Source organism: Myxocyprinus asiaticus, chromosome 36 (genome assembly GCF_019703515.2).
Source record: "Myxocyprinus asiaticus isolate MX2 ecotype Aquarium Trade chromosome 36, UBuf_Myxa_2, whole genome shotgun sequence".
Classification (NCBI taxonomy): Eukaryota; Metazoa; Chordata; class Actinopteri; order Cypriniformes; family Catostomidae; genus Myxocyprinus; species Myxocyprinus asiaticus.
The window spans coordinates 11,707,563-11,729,395 of NC_059379.1; the positions used below are offsets into that span (position 1 = coordinate 11,707,563).

Genomic DNA, 21,833 nt, shown 5'->3' on the forward strand with positions numbered 1-21,833 from the left:
TCACATTGGGTTAACCTCCTTGTGGTCACTATAATGTGGTTCTCGCTCTCAGTGGGGCATGTGGTGAGTTGTGCATGGATACCACAGAGAATAGCATGAGCCTCCACATGTGCTAGGTCTCTAGTAACACTCTCAACAAGCCATGTGATAAGATGTGCAGATCGACAGTCTCAGATGCAGGGGCAACTGAGATTTGTCCTATGCCACCACGAGGACTTGGGAATTGGGCATTCAAAATTGGGGAGAAAAGGGGAGAAAATCCACAAAAAATTATTAAAATCAATTTGTCTATGGAAAAAAATTATGGGATTTTTACCACCGGAACCCAACTGTTGCACTTCATTGTGGTATGGAATGCCTACTTTTTATGATCCAATCTGTTGCAATCAAGTCCTGCCCAACATTTTTTTTCTTGTTGAACATTCTGTTTCATTCACAAGTACATCACATTACAGAAGTAAAATGGGTTGCGAATGTCATTTCATGTCGACCTTAATGTTTAAGGGTTATAAAACAGTAATGTTTATTTCTTGCTTCTGGGGAAAAAAAGTGGTAATACAGATGTAATGGTGCATTGAGTTCCATCTTCCATTCCTTGCAGAAATGTTCAGTGTTTTGACATTTCTGTATCATCATTGCACATTTTCTTACAAATCAAAAGCATCTCTTTGATTAATGTCATTACAACTTCTATTAAATTATGTCTTAAATCATAAGCTTCAATGGCTTAGACATCTGCCCTGCAGCAAAAAATCACCAGTTAAGACATCTGGCAAATTTCCTTTCATCAGATTTGCTGTCACATCTGTGAGACATCAGAGTGGCTTTCTCAGCCTCTCTCGCAATGACAATCAACTCCCCCGTCATTCTTCCAGACTTTGTTCAACACATTCTCTGCATAAGTGGGCAGGGGGGAGACGTGGTGGCATGACAAGTTTGAACGTTCAGAAGGAGGAGGTCAGCCACAAACTAGAATTTTTTTCCCTTCTGGAGACAAAAATGGCCTCACATACATAGATTCATTCAAATGGAAAAACACCCTGTGGTCATAAAAATCTATCAGGCTAATGCACACACACACACACACACTGCGAGCAACTCACCGCAGGGGTTAGGCGAATAATTTCATGGTGCCAGCAGAGACAGATTCCTCTGAAATATGACCAAAGGCATTTCAGAAAGATATGACATGCACACCCCCTTCTTCAGCTCCATCGATGGCTGAAAAAGGCACACGATGAAGAAGAACATTTGAGGCAAGCATCAGCAAAAAAAAAGTTGTATGCTGGAGGCTAATGTCCACTTATAAACCCAAGCTCAGCTGCACTTTCAGGAAAACAACCTGCGCCTGCACTCTGAGAGAAAGTTAAAATAGCTCAATTAGCAAAGATGTTCTGGGCTTTGTAGGTAGTTTCCTTTTGTAATGAACTGTAAAATAGTTTTGCTATGGATTGTGTTAATCTTGTATAAGTACAGCTAAGGGAGCTCAAATTAACATTTGAAATCTTTACACTCTCTCACAAACTACTGAAATCAGAAAGGCAGTGGCCCGGGACTGCTGATGTATTTTGGCCTGTGAAAACAGGTTAAGAGAGAAAATAGGATATTATTGCCTTAGAGTAAAACTTTCCATTAATCTAATCGACATCAAGTTTCCTCCGAGACTTTCTAATGGCAGGTCTGGTTACAATAAGCCTCAAAACCAGCTACTGAATAAAGAACCATGCAAACCAAATGAGAACTCATGCTATAAGAGCGCAGGGCATTTGCTTTTGGCATTACAACTGTTTGCAAGATATTTTAAGTGCCACATTCAACAAAAAGAGATGATTCCCATGATTGCCATTAACACTATGCACTACATACTAGAGATCATGTGACCCACAGAGCACAACAGTCTGGTTCCGGAAGTAAATATCCCATTTATTTATTCCATTAGCATCCATCTCCCTCATTATAGAGGGCGAGTACAGTTTTCTTCCTTCAGACTGATCTCACAGTAAAAACTGAAACAGCAGGTTGACATTTCTCTAGCTAAAGTTGGTCTGTGCTTACCGAAATGTGAAATACTGCCCCCCAGTGGTCAAAGTGGTAAGTGTTGTTGGGCATATGTGCATGTGTGAGCTCCATTTTTCAGGTGAAATGTCCACCGAGGGGTGCCAGAAGCAAGTTGTTTTCAGCTGTACAGGCTATAATAAAGTGAAGAGGATTGAAGTGAAAATGTAATGTTAGACAGAAGTGGTGAGTGGGTGTGTGAGCTCCATTTTCCAGGTGAAATGTCCACAGAGGTGCACCAAAAGTGAGTTATGTAGAGAGTTGTTTTCAGCTGTACAGGCTGTAATGCAGTGAAGATGAATGCATATTTTTTAAACTGTACCCTGCAACCCAAACCCTAAAACTAAACCTAACCATCAGTGGAGTAAAAATATAATGTTAGACAGAAAAATTCAACCTCTGGATCACACTCGTTTCTGATTGTGCAAATGCAATTTCTTCTTGCTTCAATGCAGGATCCGAACCCAGGTTTCCTATGCACCTGTCGCACCACAGGACAGGGGACAGAATGCACATTGCAGCTGAGCAAAAATGTCTGATAAGAGATGCCGCATGTCGGTGAGTCAGCATTATGTGGATGATCCTAGGGTACCGGAATTCTTGGAAACAACGTGCCGAATTTCAGCGTGATCATGTTGGTTCCTTTGTCTTTTTGTCCAATTTTCAAATACTTTTTTTCTCAAATCAAAGTTTGTAATGTTGTGATTCATTGCTTAGAACTCTTTTATCAAGGATTTTATGAAATCCCTATGGAAAAAAAGTAATGGGAAAAACACTTCGGGAACCAAGACATCTGAAAAAGTAAGTGGTACTGTTGCGCTCTAGCCACAGTTTTCCAGACCAACCACTGGCTGACACCATGGTGATCCTTGATAGCTGCTGCACTGCTTTCTGGTTACGGTCTTCCTTTTTATTTGTCTATTTTCTGTTCCATCCCTACGATTATCTGTGACTTTTTTTGTTTGCCTTGAGATGCACTAAAAATGCTGAGCTGCTATTTAGTCTGGCATAGAATTGGACATACTTTCAAGAGAGAAAAGCTGTGGAGTGGGGGGAGGCAAAACCCTTCTAACTCTCAGGTTATACAAACAGCATTCTTGCAGACACACAAATACGCACAGCACCTTGTTCCACATGTAACCACACGTGAGCGGCAGACATCCAATTCACATTACTCAGTTTTAGTCATGGAGATCATTACTAAATCTTTTTTTGGTTCAATGTTCTCTCTCTCTCTCTCTCTCTCTTGCTCACATGCACAAATCGAGAAACAGGCCCTTATTTTTGTCAGTTGCAAAGTACATTAATTATTTCCATTGGCTTAGCAGAAAAAGCAAATGTCAGCATATGGAGATCACACCCATTTTTTTCACAATTTGCCTCCTCTTTTTCATTCGCCTTTGTAAATGCACTGACAGGTGGCCATGTCTAGATTACAGTACAATTAATGAAAATCGTATGCATTGTATGCATAAAACCACACATTTAGCATCAATAAAAATGTATAGTTAAAGTTAATGTATAGTTAATTTAATACATTTAAAATGATAAAATAATTATTTGAGGCTTCAACTGAAGTGCTTTAGTTCTCACTTAGTCATATCAGGAGTGGGTTCCTGGCAGTTGAGAGATGAAAATGAGAAACTAACCGCCACTGACCTAACTTTCTTGTCTAGAAATTGATAGACCAAGACAAAGGGCATTTTGACTTCTCATTTGTGCATTGTTTTCTCTTTAATTTTGTTAAATTTAAATTAGTTAAGTTTTTTAGTCTCTTCCACTACAATCTCTTTGCATTGAATGTGTTTTTAATAAGTCTTTCCGAGGTCATGCTAAAAAAATATAGTGCAGGTTTCTCAAATCCATTAACAGTTTCAATAAAAGTTCACTCCCACTTGGTCAGGATTTCTCAAGTCTAGTCTGGGCCGAAAGCATTTACGTCAGTGATGAAACTTGCAACACATACTTGTGTGTTAAATATAAGTGTTATAGAGATCTGCTAAATGGTATTTTAAGCAAGCCCCTAATCATAAAGAACTTAAGGTAAGATTCATTAGTTACTGAAAGGAATATTCCAGGTTCAATACAGGTTAAGCTCAATCAACAAGATTTATGACAATGTTAATTACCACAAAAAATTATTTAGACCCTTTCCTTTAAAAGAAAGCAAAAAGCCATGTTACAGTGAGTCACTTACAATGGAAGTGAATGGTGCCCATTTTTGGAGGGTGTAAAGGCAGAAATGTGAAGCTTATAATTTTATAAAAGCATTTACAGTAATTCTTCAGATAAAGCCTGTGTATTATTTTAGTTGTAAAGTTGTTTAAATTGCTGACATGGCAACGAAGTTGTAAAATTAAATATAACTTTATACAGAAAGTATTTTATTTTATCACACTACAATCATGTTAGGGGCAGCACTGGCTCAGCAGTTAAGGCTCTGGGTTACTGATCAGAAGATCAGGGGTTCAAGCCCCAGCACCACCAAGATGCCACTGTTGGGCCCTTGAGCAAGGCCCTTGACCCTATCTGCTCAAGAGGTGCCATATCATAGCTGACCCTGCACTCTGACCCCAGCTTAGCTGGGATATGTGAAAAAAAGAATTTCACTGTATATGTGCAAATGTGTGATAAATTAAATTAACATGCATTTGGTTTACATCTTGTGGCTATATTTTTGAAACAGTGAGTATTTTAATGTCTTAACATTATGCCACAAATGCTGTCAATTGAGCTTAACTTGTACTGAACCCGGAATATTCCTTTAAATAAAATAAAAAAAACTCACTTGTGTAGGTTGTGTGTAAAAGACTGTAAATGCTACATGCTATACACAAATATCAGGTATGACCTGGCATATTTAAGACATGCACATTTGAATTTCAAAGCATTTTTGAAATTAGCATTTATTTTGAACCAGGTTCTTTTCAAATTACATGTCTTTCTTTTTCATTTCACAAAATATTTACAACAGAAAATCTTCATCTCTATTTTATCCCCAGTTTTAAGTTAGTTTCGTAACGCTCATTGGTCAATGTCTCTTTTACATAACATGTTCCAAAAAAGAAAGAAAAAAAAAAATGTATTCCCTGTTTCAAAAGTCTTTTTATAACTTCTAGCAGTTTTATTATTTTTCTACAAGTGCTCATAAACTCTTTTCCACATGCACTCAGGAACAAACAGGAACCCAGAGGCTCTGTTGCTCAGAGCCGGAAACAGCATGTAACACAAGGAAGAACAATTACAGCATTGACAGCAAATGCAGATGCCACACAGGCCATTTCGTCTTCGACTGACACGATAGTGCTAAAGCTGCCATTGAGTCAGATATAATGAGAAGCCATGTATAAATGAAAGAATGTGAAACCAATATATCCTGCGTTTAACATACAGGATGTAAAGGGGAGCATTTCTGTAGCTTTGATGGGCGTGAGACAGAGACAGTGCCGTCTGGATGGAAAACCAGACTCAATGTTGTGGGTGGTGTGCGTTCTCGAACTGGTCAAGGCCTGTTTCTTTGGAAGCCTATGAAGCACCAGAGGACCACGAACCAAGGTGAAGGGCATTTCCATTGAAAGCTGCGTTCAGTAGGGAAGTTCAAGCAAAACGAACAATGGCAACGATGACAATGCTGTGCTGTTTGATTTTCCTAGCATATCTGTTAAAACAGTCACAAAATTCACTTTAGATCTGAGCTAACACATGTGCTTGTGCTTTTTGTGATGAATTAAAAGACCACAGACTACCAATTTAAACAAAAAGAAGGCTGAAATATGGAAGGCTAGGAAAACTATACAGAGTTTTTGCCCATGTTTCACGTGGGTTTTCTAATAAATGACAACCATGTGAAGTTAATAAAAGTTTGTGGGCGACAATTCTCTCAACAGTAAATTGCTTTAAGTGACAGTACATTTCATTAAAAGCTGAGTTAATCATTTTACTGCTGATTTCCATTGTTTCACTGAATGAATCAACAGTACTTGCAAAAATTTGGAGTTTTGCAAGTGCAACATTACTGATGATTCAGCAGATGACAGCATCCGTCGTTTTTTTGGAATCTCTTGCAAACAGTGAGTGTTATTTTAAGAAGAGCAACTTGCATTCATGGTACATAAGCTCAACACCATTAGTGCCTAAATAATGTGCAAAGCTATGCTTGACTTTGTGATATTAACTTTTACTGCTTTCAGATTTCAGCAGTTCATCGAAGTTCATTCTAAATGATTGATAAGATCTGTTTACAAAATGCCCCACATGCAACTTGTTAAAAGAACAGATCACCCCAAAATGAAAATTCTCATCATTTACTCACCCTAATGTCACTTAAAACACATGTGACTTTCTTCCTTCAGTGAAACACAAATTATTGTATTTGGAAGTGAATAACTTATATTTCCATCCATTAATCGCAAAATGTGACCGCATGATCTCTTTCAGAAGTTATGTTGACTTATACTATCAGGGTCACTTTTCATTTTCATTATCTGACAAAAAGCCACGTGAAGATTTTTTACATTTTCTCTTTTGTGTTCCACAGAAAAAAGAAAGCCATTCAAGTTTAGAATGTATGACTTTTCATTTTTTGGGTGAACTATTCCTTTAAGACATGTCTCAGCGGAAAAATACGTCCCATCTGGTGACTGGAAGCAGTCACTGGAGCAAAGGTTAACTGGTGACATAATGCTTGGTGGAAGACTGGCCGTACAGGCTGTAGAAGTCAGTGTGCCTGTGCGACTGCGAGGCATCAATCCAGTCGCGCATGGACAGGCTCTGGAGAGGCTGGGACATGGCGGGGGTGGAGGGCAAAGGGGCGTGCGAGTACTCCTGCGAGCTCACTGACCAGGGGAAGGAACTGGAGCGAGGGTAGGGCGGATGCCCACGGTGGTTGGACACGGAGGGTACCCCTGAGCAGTAACAGTTATCAACGGTGCACATCAGGATCTTCCGTGCTCCGTATTGGGGCAGCTGAGAGGCGCTGCTGTTTGGGTAATGGGAGTGAGGGAACACCGAAGTGGAGTGCTGTAATGGTTGAGAGCCAGAGGCTGAGCTGCTGCTTCCGTGCTGGACGGAGCTGCAAGGCCCTAGAGCTTGCTGGGAGGATTGGCCCTCGCCCGGGGCAGAGCCCTGAGTGAGACTCAGGCACGGTTGCTTAGCGGCTGCAGGGCCTGATGAAGAGGAAGAGTCCATGAAGCTAGCGCCTGCTCGGCTGCTTCCGCTTCCTTCAGGGAACGCCACGGAATGCCTGCGCTTTTCGCACAGGTATGCTGGGATACTCTGGAAAAAGTTTGCAGGAGCACTGAATGGAGCTGAAACAAGAGGGAATGAGAAAAGGACAAGAAGGAAGAACAAGAGAGGGTAAGAATGGTGAGATTAGGATATAAACAATTTTAATTGTAGCAATGGTTAATTATTGAAGGTGAAAGATGATATTTCTGGGCCACTAGTGGTACCAAACGGAATTGTTATCTGTTTGTTTGAGTAGCATGACATAACACTGACTCAACCAACATCATGAGCTCAATTGAACAATAGCAGAGTGTTTGAAACTTGTTTGTGACCTCATTTTTTTTGCAATTCTATTTAGTGCAGAAGTTTCACACTTTACTTTTCATTTTAAAATTAATGTAATTATTTCAGAAATACCTTCCAGCATCTTGCAGAGGTTTTTCTCTCTTTTAGAGATCTCTGACAGGAAGAGTTTGGAGTTGAGGCTGCCCACTTTGTATGGTGACAATGTGCTGCCCACATATGACTGAGACCTATAATCAAAAAAATTTATCACATATACTAATGTTTACACTTATGCAATAACGGGCCTGGAATGAGGACTAATGAAACATATGATATTGAATCAGTTATTAAAACTAGTCTATGGTGGAGTGCACTGCTGATTCACCTGTCCATTAGTATCTTCACAGACTTGGTATTCTAAAAAGAAAGAAACAAAGCCATTTATTAGTGTTGTAATAAGATTTCAACATCAGAATACATTTCTAATTTCTAGTCTTGCATAGCCACATTTTGCAGCTTATTCTGGCCAAACACTGCCTACTTAGAAAGGAGGAGCCTGTCTGACAGACATGTTAGGGGTGGGAAATTCTGAAATAGATGATACTACAATAATAGAATCATTCAAAATATGCTATGGCAGTCTTTGCGAACAGTTATGTGTCACTGACGAATAAGGTTGTCCGAGGTCATAAAAATTAGAAATCTATTAAAACAAACTAGTTTAAAACACGTGTCAAGATCATAGACGTTTATTTTTTTTATGTTGCTTTCATAATATTTTTTTAAAACATTTATAGCATTTTCTACAAAAAATGTATTTCATGACTTTAAAAATGTCATGTGGTGCAACCATTAAGTTAAAGTTATTAAAAAAACTTTGCACTTTGAGTGTACACAACTTAATTATAAATTATTTAAAACTTATAAACACATAAATAAAAGAGTTTGACATAAATAAATATAGACATATCTATATTAATTATTCATTTTTAAACTAAAAAAAAAAAAAAAAAAGTTTTCCAAATACCATGAATTTTTGAGTCAAGAATATTAAGAAGTTTTGTCAGGGTTACTCCATATGACCTGAACAAAATTCCAAAAGTAATAACTACTGATTATTTCACAGACAGAAAACTAAGTGGAATCTATATTTCTATACGGTTTACTTTCAAGTATCTTTCAAAACATTTGAAGTCACAAACCTGGCAAACTTTGGCAAAATCCAGTGATTAGCACTCATAACATCAACCCTGTGCCTTTTAAACACATTTTAGCCATTTTATTTCCTGCCATACTGATAAAAACCTGTGCACCCCAACTCCTGGAAGTTGTATTGCTGTTGGGAAATCTAATTGGAACTTTTTCACAAGAGTCTTCTAGTTGTGAATGCAATATGCATCAGACAGTCAGTGAATGGACTGTGGGCAGTCCAAGGGCATGCTGCCTAGACTACTTAATTTCTAACAATGCTAGACAAAAACCAATGGAAATTGTTCATGTGTAACATGGTAAGCATTTGATTTAGATTTTTAGTGGTAATGAGGAATAATGATGTTTATTAGAATGCCCAAAATAAGAATATATAATAATAATTTAAAAAAAATAAAAAAAATAAAATGTCACACTCCAATATTGAGTCTTGGAGGGAAACGGGCAACAGTGAAAAGTCTCTAAAATACAATCATATAGTTTATCTTGGGAAGAATGAGTAACTGAATCCGATTCTACATCCGTAAATCTACACAATGAAATCAAAACTGAAAATGAAATAAATAAACTTAATATTTCCTGGATTCCATAAATGTGAACTGTGTGCCCAGCAAATGAAAAATAGATGCCTATTCCAAATGGGGCCAAAAATAATAATTCTTTGGCATCTTTGTACACTATTACACTGTTATAGCTGGTAATAAATCAGAGTTCAACCATAAGAGCCTGGCAGAAAAATACTCTTCATCATCCTTGCCATGACAGGAGACAAAGGCACTTTAAAACGCTGCTAAATGTCACCATTTATAACAAACACAGACCATATAGAAGTGACAACGGCAATACAAATCGAGTCACCTTCATAAAACCGATGTCCTCTGCCTTATCAAAAACCATCTGGATGGAGCTGAGCAGCTTCTTGGCCTCCTGCTGTTTCTGATGAAGCTGGAGGGCCTGTGCCGAGTTATCCTGGCAGAACTTGGAATGGGCCTTATCCAGAACCTCCAGGGTCTTCCCCAGATCTTCCTCTAAGAGCTGCTGCATCTTCTGATACTGCAGCTGCACCTCCTCCTTCAGGTGTTGCACTTTGTCCTGAGGTTCCACAGATCAGCACAAAACCATACATTATTTTTCAAATCTTACCATAACTGCATCCGATTCTATTCGGTAAGTTAGGAAGAACCACTAAGGGAGCTGGATTTTTTTAATGGCATGAAAACGAGGCACAACCTTTATCTCAAACCTGTACAGATGTACTAATGTGGTCATTAATCACTCTAATAGGAAGAGTGGCCTAGATAAAAAAAAAAAGTTGACACTTTTAAAGCTCGCAGAGCAAAAGATACAACTGTTCTGCTATTATGTTTTAGTTGTCAATGTATGAAAAGAACTTACTTCCAGGAGACATTTGTCAGATTCTAGTTTGTAGAGTTGCTCCTCTATGTCTTGAACCCGGTCCTCAATCCGATCCTGCTGTTTAATCAGCATTTGCTGAAAGATAAAAAGATATAGTTAGTTTGATACCATTTTTCTATTCTAAGATCTGACTGACGAACTTTGCATCAAAATTAAAAGTGTATTTTTGGCTGGGCGATCTAGCTAATGATTTCTCAATATGTTTCGGCAGTATGTTTCGCCGATATTCAATTGAGATATACTGCATCTATGTCATAAATGTCATATGACATAGATATAATGTCATAAAATATCGATACATTGATTACTGATAGGCACGTTATTTTCTTGATACATTTTTGAATATCAATATATTAACATTAGCTGACTTAAATTAGAAGCCTGATTTGTGTGTTTTCCAATTCACCATCAGTTGGCCTTCCTTTTAATGTAGTCTGACGTAATAGCTTTGGGAGACCACAAGGGGGTGATATAACATTTACTGCACTTAATACTGAAGGATAATGCCTGCGGTGCAGGTGGCAGTCCAAAGTTGTGAATCTAGTCACCATACACACAAGTTAAAGGTTTTTATTTTCTTAAAAAGTGAAAGTGACGTTGATGAGTTTGCAGGTTAGTGTATGAAACTGGTGTATAAACTGAGTGATTAGAAATGGCAATGCTTATTATGCAATTTATCTGCATGTAACCATGAATAGGTTTCATTCAAGCTGTCAAACCACAAAAAAAATAAATAAAAATAAATAAAAAACTTGTAACTGAAAGTACATTGGGTATAGGCTATAAGAAAGATACATATACACAATAAATCATCCAGTGATGGCTAGAGTAAATAATCCATGTACTTTGATAATGATTTGGGTCTAATTTAAAGCGAGTTGTACACTGTGGCGCTGCAGAATTTTAAGAAGCTTCCGAGTCGTAGCTGGTCGCCGCCAACAGATGCCGAGTGGTGGCAGCGGTATGCGTACCTTCACAGAAAATAACAGTTTCTACTTTTAGAACACACCATGTTATCTGCCAGACACGTCCTGTGTGCGACCCCCTTTAAGTTACCTTGCCGCTCACACTTTACAAAAGCTGTGTTGAGAAATATATAGGATGAGACTAATGTGCAATGACGAGCCATTATAATCAGAAAATTTTTAGCCTAACAGCTAAATTTACCATCATTTACCAAAAAAAAAAAGAAAAAAATTATTTCGTTTTTAAAAATGCCACATTTTGATGCTGCCAAGAACATATTTGAGTGATGATGCAAATGAATCGTTGAATTAAGAGCTTTGAATCGATTAACTGAAACAGAGTTTTCCACCTCCAACTCTAACATTTTTGCTACAGTTTAAATCAGAGAGGACATGGAAGGATAACAAAACTAGTCCAATGACTTTAGGAAACTCAATGGTCGATGATTAGTAAATCATGAATATTAATTCATTTTCAGTTCAAACTATTAACTAAGGATTCCTGAAACATTTTCAGACTTATTTTATTGCTAGAAAACAATAATATAAGAAATTAAATATACAGATTAACTAGCATATTCTGCTTTTTTTTAAAAAAAGCTGTTCCAACATAAAGAATATGAGAGCAAGGCTTCTGTTCTGATGTAAAAAATATAAAAGTCTCTTCTGTTATGATGGCACAAAAGTTTGCTAACTTCCTGTATTTCCTTTTCTTTCCAATGAATGCAATTGTCAAGGCCCCAACATAGAATGACTGGTGACTGAAGAGGAATGAAATTATTTTCCTTTCATTTTCAATGGCAAACAAAGGAAGAACACAATCAACAAACGACTTGCGATGCCTGAAAGAAGTTCAGGGGTACCTAAGGAACAAACCAAATTAGTTTTAATTAAACAACCGCCTCATGCAAGAGGCAGCCACAGAAGAGAAGGTGGGGGTGCTGTCATGGCAACAAAGCTCTTTTTTTTCATATCTGTAAATTCAGAGGGGAATATGAGGGATGAAAAAGGAGGAGGAGAACGAAAGACAGCAATAGAGGAGAGAAAGACCAACCAAGACTCACTTCACACTGTCTTTCCCCATTTTGCCTTTGTCTGCGTCCAAGGCAGAGACAAATCACATTGACCCTGCGAGTGTGTATTTTGGAGCAAAGCTCTGTAATGAAAACAGGCTAGCTCGCAGATAAAACTGCTTCCTGTAGAAAGAGGACAAACCTTAACCATACCAAGCCACTTATGCTCAAAATCTTACAGGCGGAAAACAGGGGTTGTGCTGCCAAAGTTGACTGAGGCCATGTCTAATTCAGTAGCATGGCATCAAATTTTAATAACCTCAATTGCTGGATAAAGCGTACACAAAACAGGTATTGTTAAGTCTTTCATTTTAGCTGTTTTATAACATTTATAACAGCCAGTAGGGCTGGGTAACATATTTAATATTCATAAAACAGTATATTCGCAAAGGCAGTACAAAATCAAGCAACACTGTGAATATCACAATTATTTTCATGTGTTTTACTGCATAAGAGAGCATGTCATTAGATTAGTTTCCTGATTCCTTCGTTTTGCAACTATGAAAGCGTTAAGACTGGGGCTGGTATTGATACAGATTCCCTGTTTCATATCCAATTTATTTGGGTTTATTTCAGTTATAATTTCCATTTTGCTTACATATGAAGAAATTTGCAGCTAATAATGCTAATTATGCAAGTAGGAATGTATTCTAACTTGGTACATTACAAAAATATTGATTTTACAAATTTTTTTTATCATTAGTTTATCACAAATCTATACACTGGCAGCCAAAAGTTTGGAATCATGGACAGATTTTACTGTTTCAGAAGGAACTTGGAACTTTAATTCATCAAAGTGGCATTCATTTGATCACAAAGTATAGTCAGGACATTACTGATGTAAAAAACAGCACCATCACTATTTGAAAAAATATTTTTGATCAAATCTAGACAGGCCCCATTTCCAGCAGCCATCACTCCAACACCTTATCCTTGAGTAATCATGCTAAATTGCTAATTTGGTACCAGAAAATCACTTGCCATTATATCAAACACAGTTGAAAGCTATTTGGTTCATTAAATTAAGCTTAACATTGTCTTTGTGTTTGTTTTTGAGTTGCCACAGTATGCGATAGACTGGCATGTCTTAAGGTCAATATTATGTCAAAAATGGCAAAAAAGAAACAGCTTTCTCTAGAAACTCATCAGTCAATCATTGTTTTGAGGAATGAAGGCTATACAATGCTTGAAACTGCCAAAAAACTGAAGATTTCATACAAAGGTGTACACTACAGTCTTCAAAGACAAAGGACAACTGGCTCTAACAAGAACAGAAAGAGATGTGGAAGGCTAGATGTACAACTAAACAAGAGGATAAGTACATCAGAGACTCTAGTTTGAGAAATAGACGCCTCACATGTCCTCAGCTGACAGCTTCATTGAATTCTACCCGCTCAACACCAGTTTCATGTACAACAGTAACGAGAAGACTCAGGGGTGCAGGCCTTATGGGAAGAATTGCAAAGAAAAAGCCACTTTTGAAACAGAAAAACAAAAAGAAAAGGTTAGAGTGGGCAAAGAAACACAGACATTGGACAACAGATAATTGGAAAAGAGTGTTATGGATCTTAACCCCACTGAGCTTTTGTGGGATCAGCTAGACTTTAAGGTGCATGAGAAGTGCCCGACAAGACAGCCACATCTATGGCAAGTGCTACAGGAAGCATGGGGTGAAATGTCACCTGAGTATCTGGACAAACTGATGGCTAGAATGCCAAGGATCTGCAAAGCTGTCATTGCTGCACGTGGAGGATTTTCTGATGAGAGCTCTTTGAAGTAGTTTAAGTTTTTTTTTTTATTGTAATAGTAATTTTTCACGTTATTAATGTCCTGACTATACATTGTGATCAGTTGAATGCCACTTTGGTGAATAAAAGTACCAATTTCTTTCCATAAGAGCAAAATCTGTACATTATTCCAAACTTTTGGCTGCCAGTGTATATTCCATCAATAAATATGATGTCTTGAAATTGCATATATTTATTATGTATATTGTTACAAGTTAAAAAAAACTGCATATATTATATTGCATTTATTTTATATATTGTTGTTTTTATTTTATAGACGTTTATTATTTACATGCATAATTTTTACTATTTACAAGTACATTGTAAAACGTGCTAAATCAATACTATCTTTTAAAATAGTGGTAGCTCGGTGAGCGTCTCTCAGAAGAGTTTTGGTTGAGCACATAATAAAGCTGATGTTTGTAACTTTTTCTGTGTTAAAATACTTTCTCCTATCCAAGCTTAATATAAAGAGACAACTATAAGTAAGCCATTCACAGGTACATTTTCTCAAAAACTGTAAGCACTGTCTTTCTGTGGCACTCTGAAATTTTCACTGTTTGTTTTGAGCGACCCACTTAGAGCCGCCCAAAACATTGTTACTCAACCAATGGCATGAGTTGGGGGCTGGAACTCCGTTTGGTTGTGCTAATGTTGCAGGAATAACATACCTCATCTTTAACTACAGTGGAGTCGCATGGCTTCTATGTGAATATGATTACATGCTTCTATTTTCGTTGTTTTTGGTCAACAACTGACTGTAAAGAACAAAAAAGGGTATTAAAAGAGACATTATTCAATAACAAATGGATTGCATGGATCTTATCTTTGGACACTCATTACACCGAATGAGTCAGAACAAACATTTACTCTCTTAAATGCAGTGAAAGGATTTCTGTGCTGAACTTCTTCGCCACTATACAACTCAACTACTGGTGAGTGAGATCTGAAAATTTACCAGCCAGTGGCTGGCAAATCACCCTTGTATAAAGAAATATATTTTTAGCTACAGCTGTGCTCAAAAGTTTGCATACCCTGGCAGAAATTGTGAAATTTTGGTCTTTTATTTAAGGATAGTGATCATATGAAGCCATTTATTATCACATAGTTTTTTGGCTCCTTTTTAAATCCTAATGATAACAGAAATCACCCAAATGTCCCTGATCAAAAGTTTACATACCCTTGAATGTTTGGCCTTGTTACAGACACACAAGGTGACACACACAGGTTTAAATGGCAATTAAAGGTTAATTTCCCACACCTGTGGCTTTTTAAATTGCAATTAGTGTCTGTGTATAAATAGTCAATGAGTTTGTTAGCTCTCATGTGGATGCACTGAGCAGGCTAGATACTGAGCCATGGGGAGCAGAAAAGAACTGTCAAAAGACCTGCGTAACAAGGTAATGGAACATTATAAAGATGGAAAAGGATATAAAAAGATATCCAAAGCCTTGAAAATGCAATCACTTATTAAGAAGTGGAAAATTCTGGGATCTCTTGATACCAAGCCAAGGTCAGGTAGACCAAAAAAGATTTCAGCCACAACTGCCAGAAGAATTGTTCGGGATACAAAGAAAAACCCACAGGTAACCTCAGGAGAAATACAGGCTGCTCTGGAAAAAGACGGTGTGGTTGTTTCAAGGAGCACAGTGCGACGATACTTGAACAAAAATGGGCTGCATGGTCGAGTTGCCAGAAAGAAGCCTTTACTGCGCCAATGCCACAAAAAAGCCTGGTTACAATATACCCAACAACACCTCGACACGCCTCACAGCTTCTGGCACACTGTAATTTGGAGTGACGAGACCAAAATAGAGCTTTATGTTCACAACCAGAAGTGCTATGTTTGGAGAGGGGTCAACCAGGCCTATAGTGAAAAGAATACCATCCCCAATGTGAAGCATGGTAGTGGCTCACTGATGTTTTGGGGGTGTGTGAGCTCTAAAGGCATGGGCAATCTTGTGAAAATTGATGGCAAGATGAATGCAGCATGATATCAGAAAATACTGGCAGACAATTTGCATTCTTCTTCACGAGAGCTGCACATAGGACGCTCTTGGACTAAGCACAAGGCAAAGTTGACCCTCCAGTGGTTACAGCAGAAAAAGGTGAAGGTTCTGGAGTGGCCATCACAGTCTCCTGACCTTAATATCATCGAGCCACTCTGGGGAGATCTCAAACGTGCGGTTCATGCAAGACGACCAAAGACTTTGCATGACCTGGAGGCATTTTGCCAAGACAAATGGGCAGCTATACCACCTGCAAGAATTTGGGGCCTCATAGGCAACTATTACAAAAGACTGCATGCTGTCATTGATGCTAATGGGGGCAATACACAGTATTAAGAACTAAGGGTATGCAGACTTTTGAACAGGGGTCATTTCATTTTTTTCTTTGTTGCCATGTTTTGTTTTAAGATTGTTCCATTCTGTTATACCCTACAGTTGAATATGAATCCCATAAGAAATAAAAGAAATGTGTTTTGCCTGCTCACTCATGTTTTCTTTAAAAATGGTACATATATTACCAATTCTCCAAGGGTATGCAAACTTTTGAGCACAACTGTATATCGCCCAGCCCTTCTAGCGAGTAATGCTGTGATATGATTTTGATTCATGTCAGATAGACCAAAAACAAAGGGAGTCAATGTCAGACTTCAGAATGCAGCAGTACAGGACAAACGCAAGACCCAAAGAGAGATGCGCTGCAAACTAATGATCTTCAATCACACCGTCTGACAGACCCTTATAACAGCTGACTGTACCCTCGGTGCCAAATGAACTACATCAATCACTGTCGATGATAGGTGCAGACAAACCGGTCCCTTTCAACAGATTTTGTTTGCTGAGTGTTTGACAAATTGGATCCACAATCAAAAGGTACAGAGTAAAAGGACAACTTGTTTTTGCGGTGCATGTGAATCAAGTCTCAGCGCTTTTATCTTGTATGTGCATCAACTGCTTTTCTTGTGAATTTAGCAGGGAATTAGTTTTTGGTGAATTCTGAATAGAGGCTACATTAACCTCTCTCCATTCCCCAAACGTTACATTATTTAAAGCCATCTGGAGCTGTATTTAAAGGGTTAGTTCACCCAAAAATGAAAATTTTCTCATCATTTACTCACCCTCATGCCATCCCAGCTGTGCATCACTTTCTTTCATTGGCTGAAAACAAAGGTTTTTAGAAGAATATTTCAGCTCTGTAGATCTATACAATGCAAGTGAATGGGTGCCATTCAAAACTCCAAAATCCAGATAAGGGCAACATAAAAGTACTCCAGACAACTCTGGGGGTAAATCCACATCATCAGAAGTGATGTGATAGGTGTGGGAGAAAAACAGATCAATATTGAAGTCCCTTCTCCTTCACTTTCTCCTGTTTTTGGTGATTCACATCCTTCATGTATATCGCCCCCTATTGGGCAGGGGGGAGAATTTATGACTTAAATATTGATGTTTTTCATCCACACCTATCATATTGCTTCTAAAAACATGGATTTAACAACTGGAGTCATATGGATAACATTTATGCTCCTTTATGTGGATTTTGAAGCTTCAAAATTTTGTCACCCATTCACTTGCATTGTATGGACCTACAGAGCTGAAATATTCTTCTAAAAATCTTAATTTGTGTTCTGCAGAAGAAAGTCACACACATCTGGGATGCAGGAGGGTGAGTAAATCATGAGAAAATTTTCATTTTTGGGTGAACTATCCCTTTAACCTATACTGCCACTGGACAATAAAACAATTTAAGCAATTTAAACTGCAGATTACATAAAAAGACAAACTGGGATAGTTCACCCAAAAAAGAAATTTGTCATATTTCCTCACCCTCATGTTGTTCCAAACAAGATCAAAAGACGTTACGTAGAATATCAACCTGTCACAACTCACTTTCATTGTATGAAACACACAATGAAAGTGAATGGTGACCAAGGCTAAATTTCCGCCTTATGTCTTCTTTTATGATCCACAGAACCAAGTCAAACAGGTTTGAAACAACATGAGGGTGAGTAAATGACAATTGTAATTTTTGGGTGAACTATCCCTTTAATTTCAACTGTAACGGAGTAATTACCTAAGATAAGCTGGAAATTCACCGACGTGCAACATAATGGGCAACCTCTGTTTTTACTAACCACACACATTAGATTATGTGTGCGGTTAGTAAAAACAGAGGTTCTAAACCATCTACTCCTTTACAGATTATATTGGTGTTTATCTACATCAACAATCAGGAACAGAAGAAAGGTCAAGATGCAGAAAACTTCATGGAGACAGGGAATGTCTTTGAAGCTCTAGGATCTAAGACCACGGCCTAATTGTAGTGACTGATGAGCTCAGGCTGCCGGCAGAAGCCTGGAGGGTGGAGCCGAATACCTCATGGCAGCGGTGCTGGCTTGCCATTCAGGACGGACCACACTCAAGGGGGAATGGGGGTAGGGTGCTCAAAATCACTGTCATTTCAAACCAGCGTCTCATCCACCAAGGTCAATGTGAACAAGGCAATAGCAAACTTACCCTGAGCTACAGTCCCAGACAGAACCATTTTGCCTTGTAGCAGATGAACGTGGAAGGCCGAATGGTGTCCATCAAAGATGGTAAACTTAACTGTACCAAGTGATAATGTAGCTTAACACATTAGATTCATATTCATAGACTACTTGTGAGGGAGAAGCCTTATTGAGCTATGGAAGTCCCGAAACCTCACACACTGGCAAGGTTTCGCTTTCAAACAGCCTGGGCTACACCATAGCAGGTTTTATTTTGTAGTTTGAGGAGTCATTGCCAGCATATCTGCTCACAGAAATGGCATCAGCATTGTCAGAGAAAGGAAATATTGAATAAAAGAAAATTATGCAGCCAAAATGAACATGAATAAAATCTGTGGCATAAAAGGGCGGCTCTACCCCTTAATATATACATTATGCTACTGCAAAAAAGGACTGTAAGTAGCTCCTAGCAATCTCCGATTCAAAATAAATGGGGTATTTTATTTGATATTTTAGACATTGGTACTAAGTATCCAATAATATCTGAGCAGTTACAATCTAGCTGTCATAGAGTATTTTGCTTGGTTTTAGGTTTATGAATTGGCTTCTCATCACTATAAAAGCATCAAGAATTTCTTTTCTAAAGCATTGTGCATTGGTGATCATGAAAAAAAGGAAAATTCAGGTAATTTTGTTGTAGCGAGCCAAGAAAAATGCAGGGCTTGTTAGGGGTAAATTAAATTCAAATCTGGCCTTTTCCCTCATCTGTGCCACAGAAAATAAGACTCATCATTAAATTCTCCAGTCGTAGTCCTCCCCCTTCCCAAAATGCCATGCAAGGATGCACCTGCGCTGGGAAGATAAGCCCAGAGGAGAGCGTCGATATTGTTTGCAGCTCTACCCAATTGTTCATCATTCAAATGGAAGTAAAAAGGGGGAAGGGGGCCGGAATAGTTAGCAACTATATTGATAAAACTCGCCTCCACAAGAAACAAGTCCAAAAGTGAAGCACAGGCTGTAAGTAAGAAATTTTTTTTTTTAAAAACAGAACACAGAACATTGTGGTGTGTGGATGTCAACTGCAAGACAGAAGGAAACAGATCTGTATCTGGTAAAATTGAACTCCTTCAACAGTATCATTGTGGCTACTTACTCTGATATCATTACGCCGGACTTCTATATCGCACATGGGGTGGCCATGGTTGGTGGCACATCTGGAGAAGCAGCAGTACTGGCAGACCGCCACATGCTCGGTTTCACAATGATACAGTCTATACTCGTCATGCTGTGGACAACTCCAGGCCCGAACGTCCTCAGCATCCACCAATAAGTGTCCAGCATTGGAAGATGGTTGTTGGAGATGGGTCTGTACGTGGGAATGGCAGCAGGGTGCGTTACACCTAAGGCAAACCTTCTGAGCTTGAAGTGGAGGACCACGACGACACAGGATGCAGTGCAAGACAGCTGGCGTCTTCTCAACGTTCAACGCGTTGAACTTCTCCACAATATTGGACAGTTTGTGGTTTTTCTCCAGAGTTGGTTTTTGGCTGTAGGCATGGTTGCACTCTGGACAGCGAACCATCCCTGTATCTTTCGACCAGGCCTCATTTATACACATGCGGCAGAAGTTGTGTTTGCACGGGAGCTGAACTGGCTCAGAGAAGACATTCAAACAAATGGGACATACAAGCTCCTCCTCAAGACAGTTTTTCCAATTCTCTGCCATCTTCGAGGGTTTCGAGTGCACAACTTGCCTAAAACTTTATAGACGATATTCAAAATGGCATAAAAGAACCCTGTGATGTGTTCTTCTTTAAGTTCTGTACGTTCTTTAAAATCAAGACATGTTCCTCTGTCAGTCTCTGGGTAATTGTGGTGGGTAGAGTGTCAACCACAAGGGCCTTCTTTTATCAAAGTTCTAAGAAGCCTTAACGTTGCACCAATGAGAGTACTAATACTCCAAAAGAATATACTTTCATGCAACACACTTTTTTGCTCAAGCCAACATAATTACACCTCCCACTTCTTCATTTGTTCGTGTCAACTGTAGGCGTCCCGAGAATTTTGTGTTATTGCCAAAGTGGACTTTTCTTTCTTGTGACTTCAGATGCCAACAAAGTAGTTCATATTCCGCATATGTAGCATTAAAACCCAATATTTATCTATGACGACTATGAATAATCCAGACTACTGACACATCTGCACGACCTGCCTGACAGCTCCTGGTTTACTGAGTGAAGACACGTTGATAGGACTTTTTTCGAGAACAGCCTCAAGCAAGAGTGTGGTAAAACCTTGTGAAAATTAATTATTATTCTCACGTGGAGGTATTCGTTCTTTTTTAAATGTATGACAATGTTACAGTTATACAGCGCGAGCGTCTGACATGGATTTTATTCCCAAAGAGGATTATAATCGTTCTGAATGTACCACGTCTGTGAGCATTCAATATAACTCATACGTGCATTACACTTTATATAAAAATGTGCGTCTTTCACATCTACGTCGGCAAAAAAACGTAGCTTTATATTTTCAATTCAAAGAAAATAACGATCTAAACATGTATACTATTACACGTATGTGTGTAGACTACGGGAACACTACACTTCCCCCTCATGATAACAAAGGGACATACAGAAAACATACACTGGTATGTAACCAGTCAATATACTCCTAACTCCAAAGAGAAAACTAGATTGCCAAGCGCCTTTACTTTGATCTCTTCAAAGCGTTCCACAAGGCGTTAGCGAATGAAACACCACATGTAACAATCTGCTTTTCAGAACGTATCCTCAAACGCTACATTTAGAACACTTCGTATCATTTCCCTATCGCGCTGGGCCAGTCTCCATGTCCTCTGATTTGGGCCCAGCGGAAAAAAAGACGATAAAAATATATTTAATGTCCTATTCCCATACACGTCCAAAATACACCGACAGTCCTTCGTATTTTAAAGGGGAAACGGAGCCGATCTCGCTACTGGTTTCTGTCATCTGCCATCTTGCGTGCCTCTTTAAAAATGAAAAAGAAAACGTCTCTGTTTGGTCCCCATCAAGCCTCTGTCGGTCGCGCTTTAGTGCTTAAAAGAAATCAAAAGTAGATTACAACCGTGCGTTTCTTCGCTGTTTCCGAATCCTATTGCGGCCGATTCCTGAGAATGTGCATCCATAGGTCAATCCTCAACACGGCCTGATCTCACCATGGTATTATTTATGGGTTTCTTTCCCCCTCTGCTCTCTTTCGGGCTTTGATGAGGGTTGGAATGCAGGCACAGAGTTTCAATACACACAGAGCCCCACACTCGCTCCTCCCCTCCCAATGA

The 21,833-nt window shown here is 38.7% G+C and overlaps 1 protein-coding gene across 1 annotated transcript; it reads right to left on the minus strand.

Moving 5' to 3' along the window:
• Window positions 1-4,943: 4,943 nt before the first annotated feature.
• On the minus strand, window positions 4,944-21,781 carry LOC127427444 (E3 ubiquitin-protein ligase TRIM8-like). The gene is made up of 6 exons (XM_051675055.1): window positions 19,665-21,781; window positions 10,171-10,266; window positions 9,634-9,867; window positions 7,952-7,983; window positions 7,699-7,814; window positions 4,944-7,361 (listed from the first exon to the last, which is right to left on the minus strand). The coding sequence occupies exons 1-6, from the start codon at window positions 20,235-20,237 to the stop codon at window positions 6,721-6,723; spliced, it is 1,692 nt and encodes a 563-aa protein (XP_051531015.1). The 5' UTR covers window positions 20,238-21,781; the 3' UTR covers window positions 4,944-6,720.
• Window positions 21,782-21,833: the final 52 nt, after the last annotated feature.

Coding starts and splice junctions, on each gene's coding strand:
- LOC127427444 (XM_051675055.1), bottom strand. CDS start 20,237: ATGGCAGAGAATTGGAAAAACTGTCTTGAGGAGGAGCTTGTATGTCCC. Junction 7,984..9,633: donor AGGACATCGGTTTTATGAAG/GTGACTCGATTT, acceptor CTTTCTTTTTAG/AATACCAAGTCTGTGAAGAT. Junction 7,815..7,951: donor GTGAAGATACTAATGGACAG/GTGAATCAGCAG, acceptor TTTTGATTATAG/GTCTCAGTCATATGTGGGCA.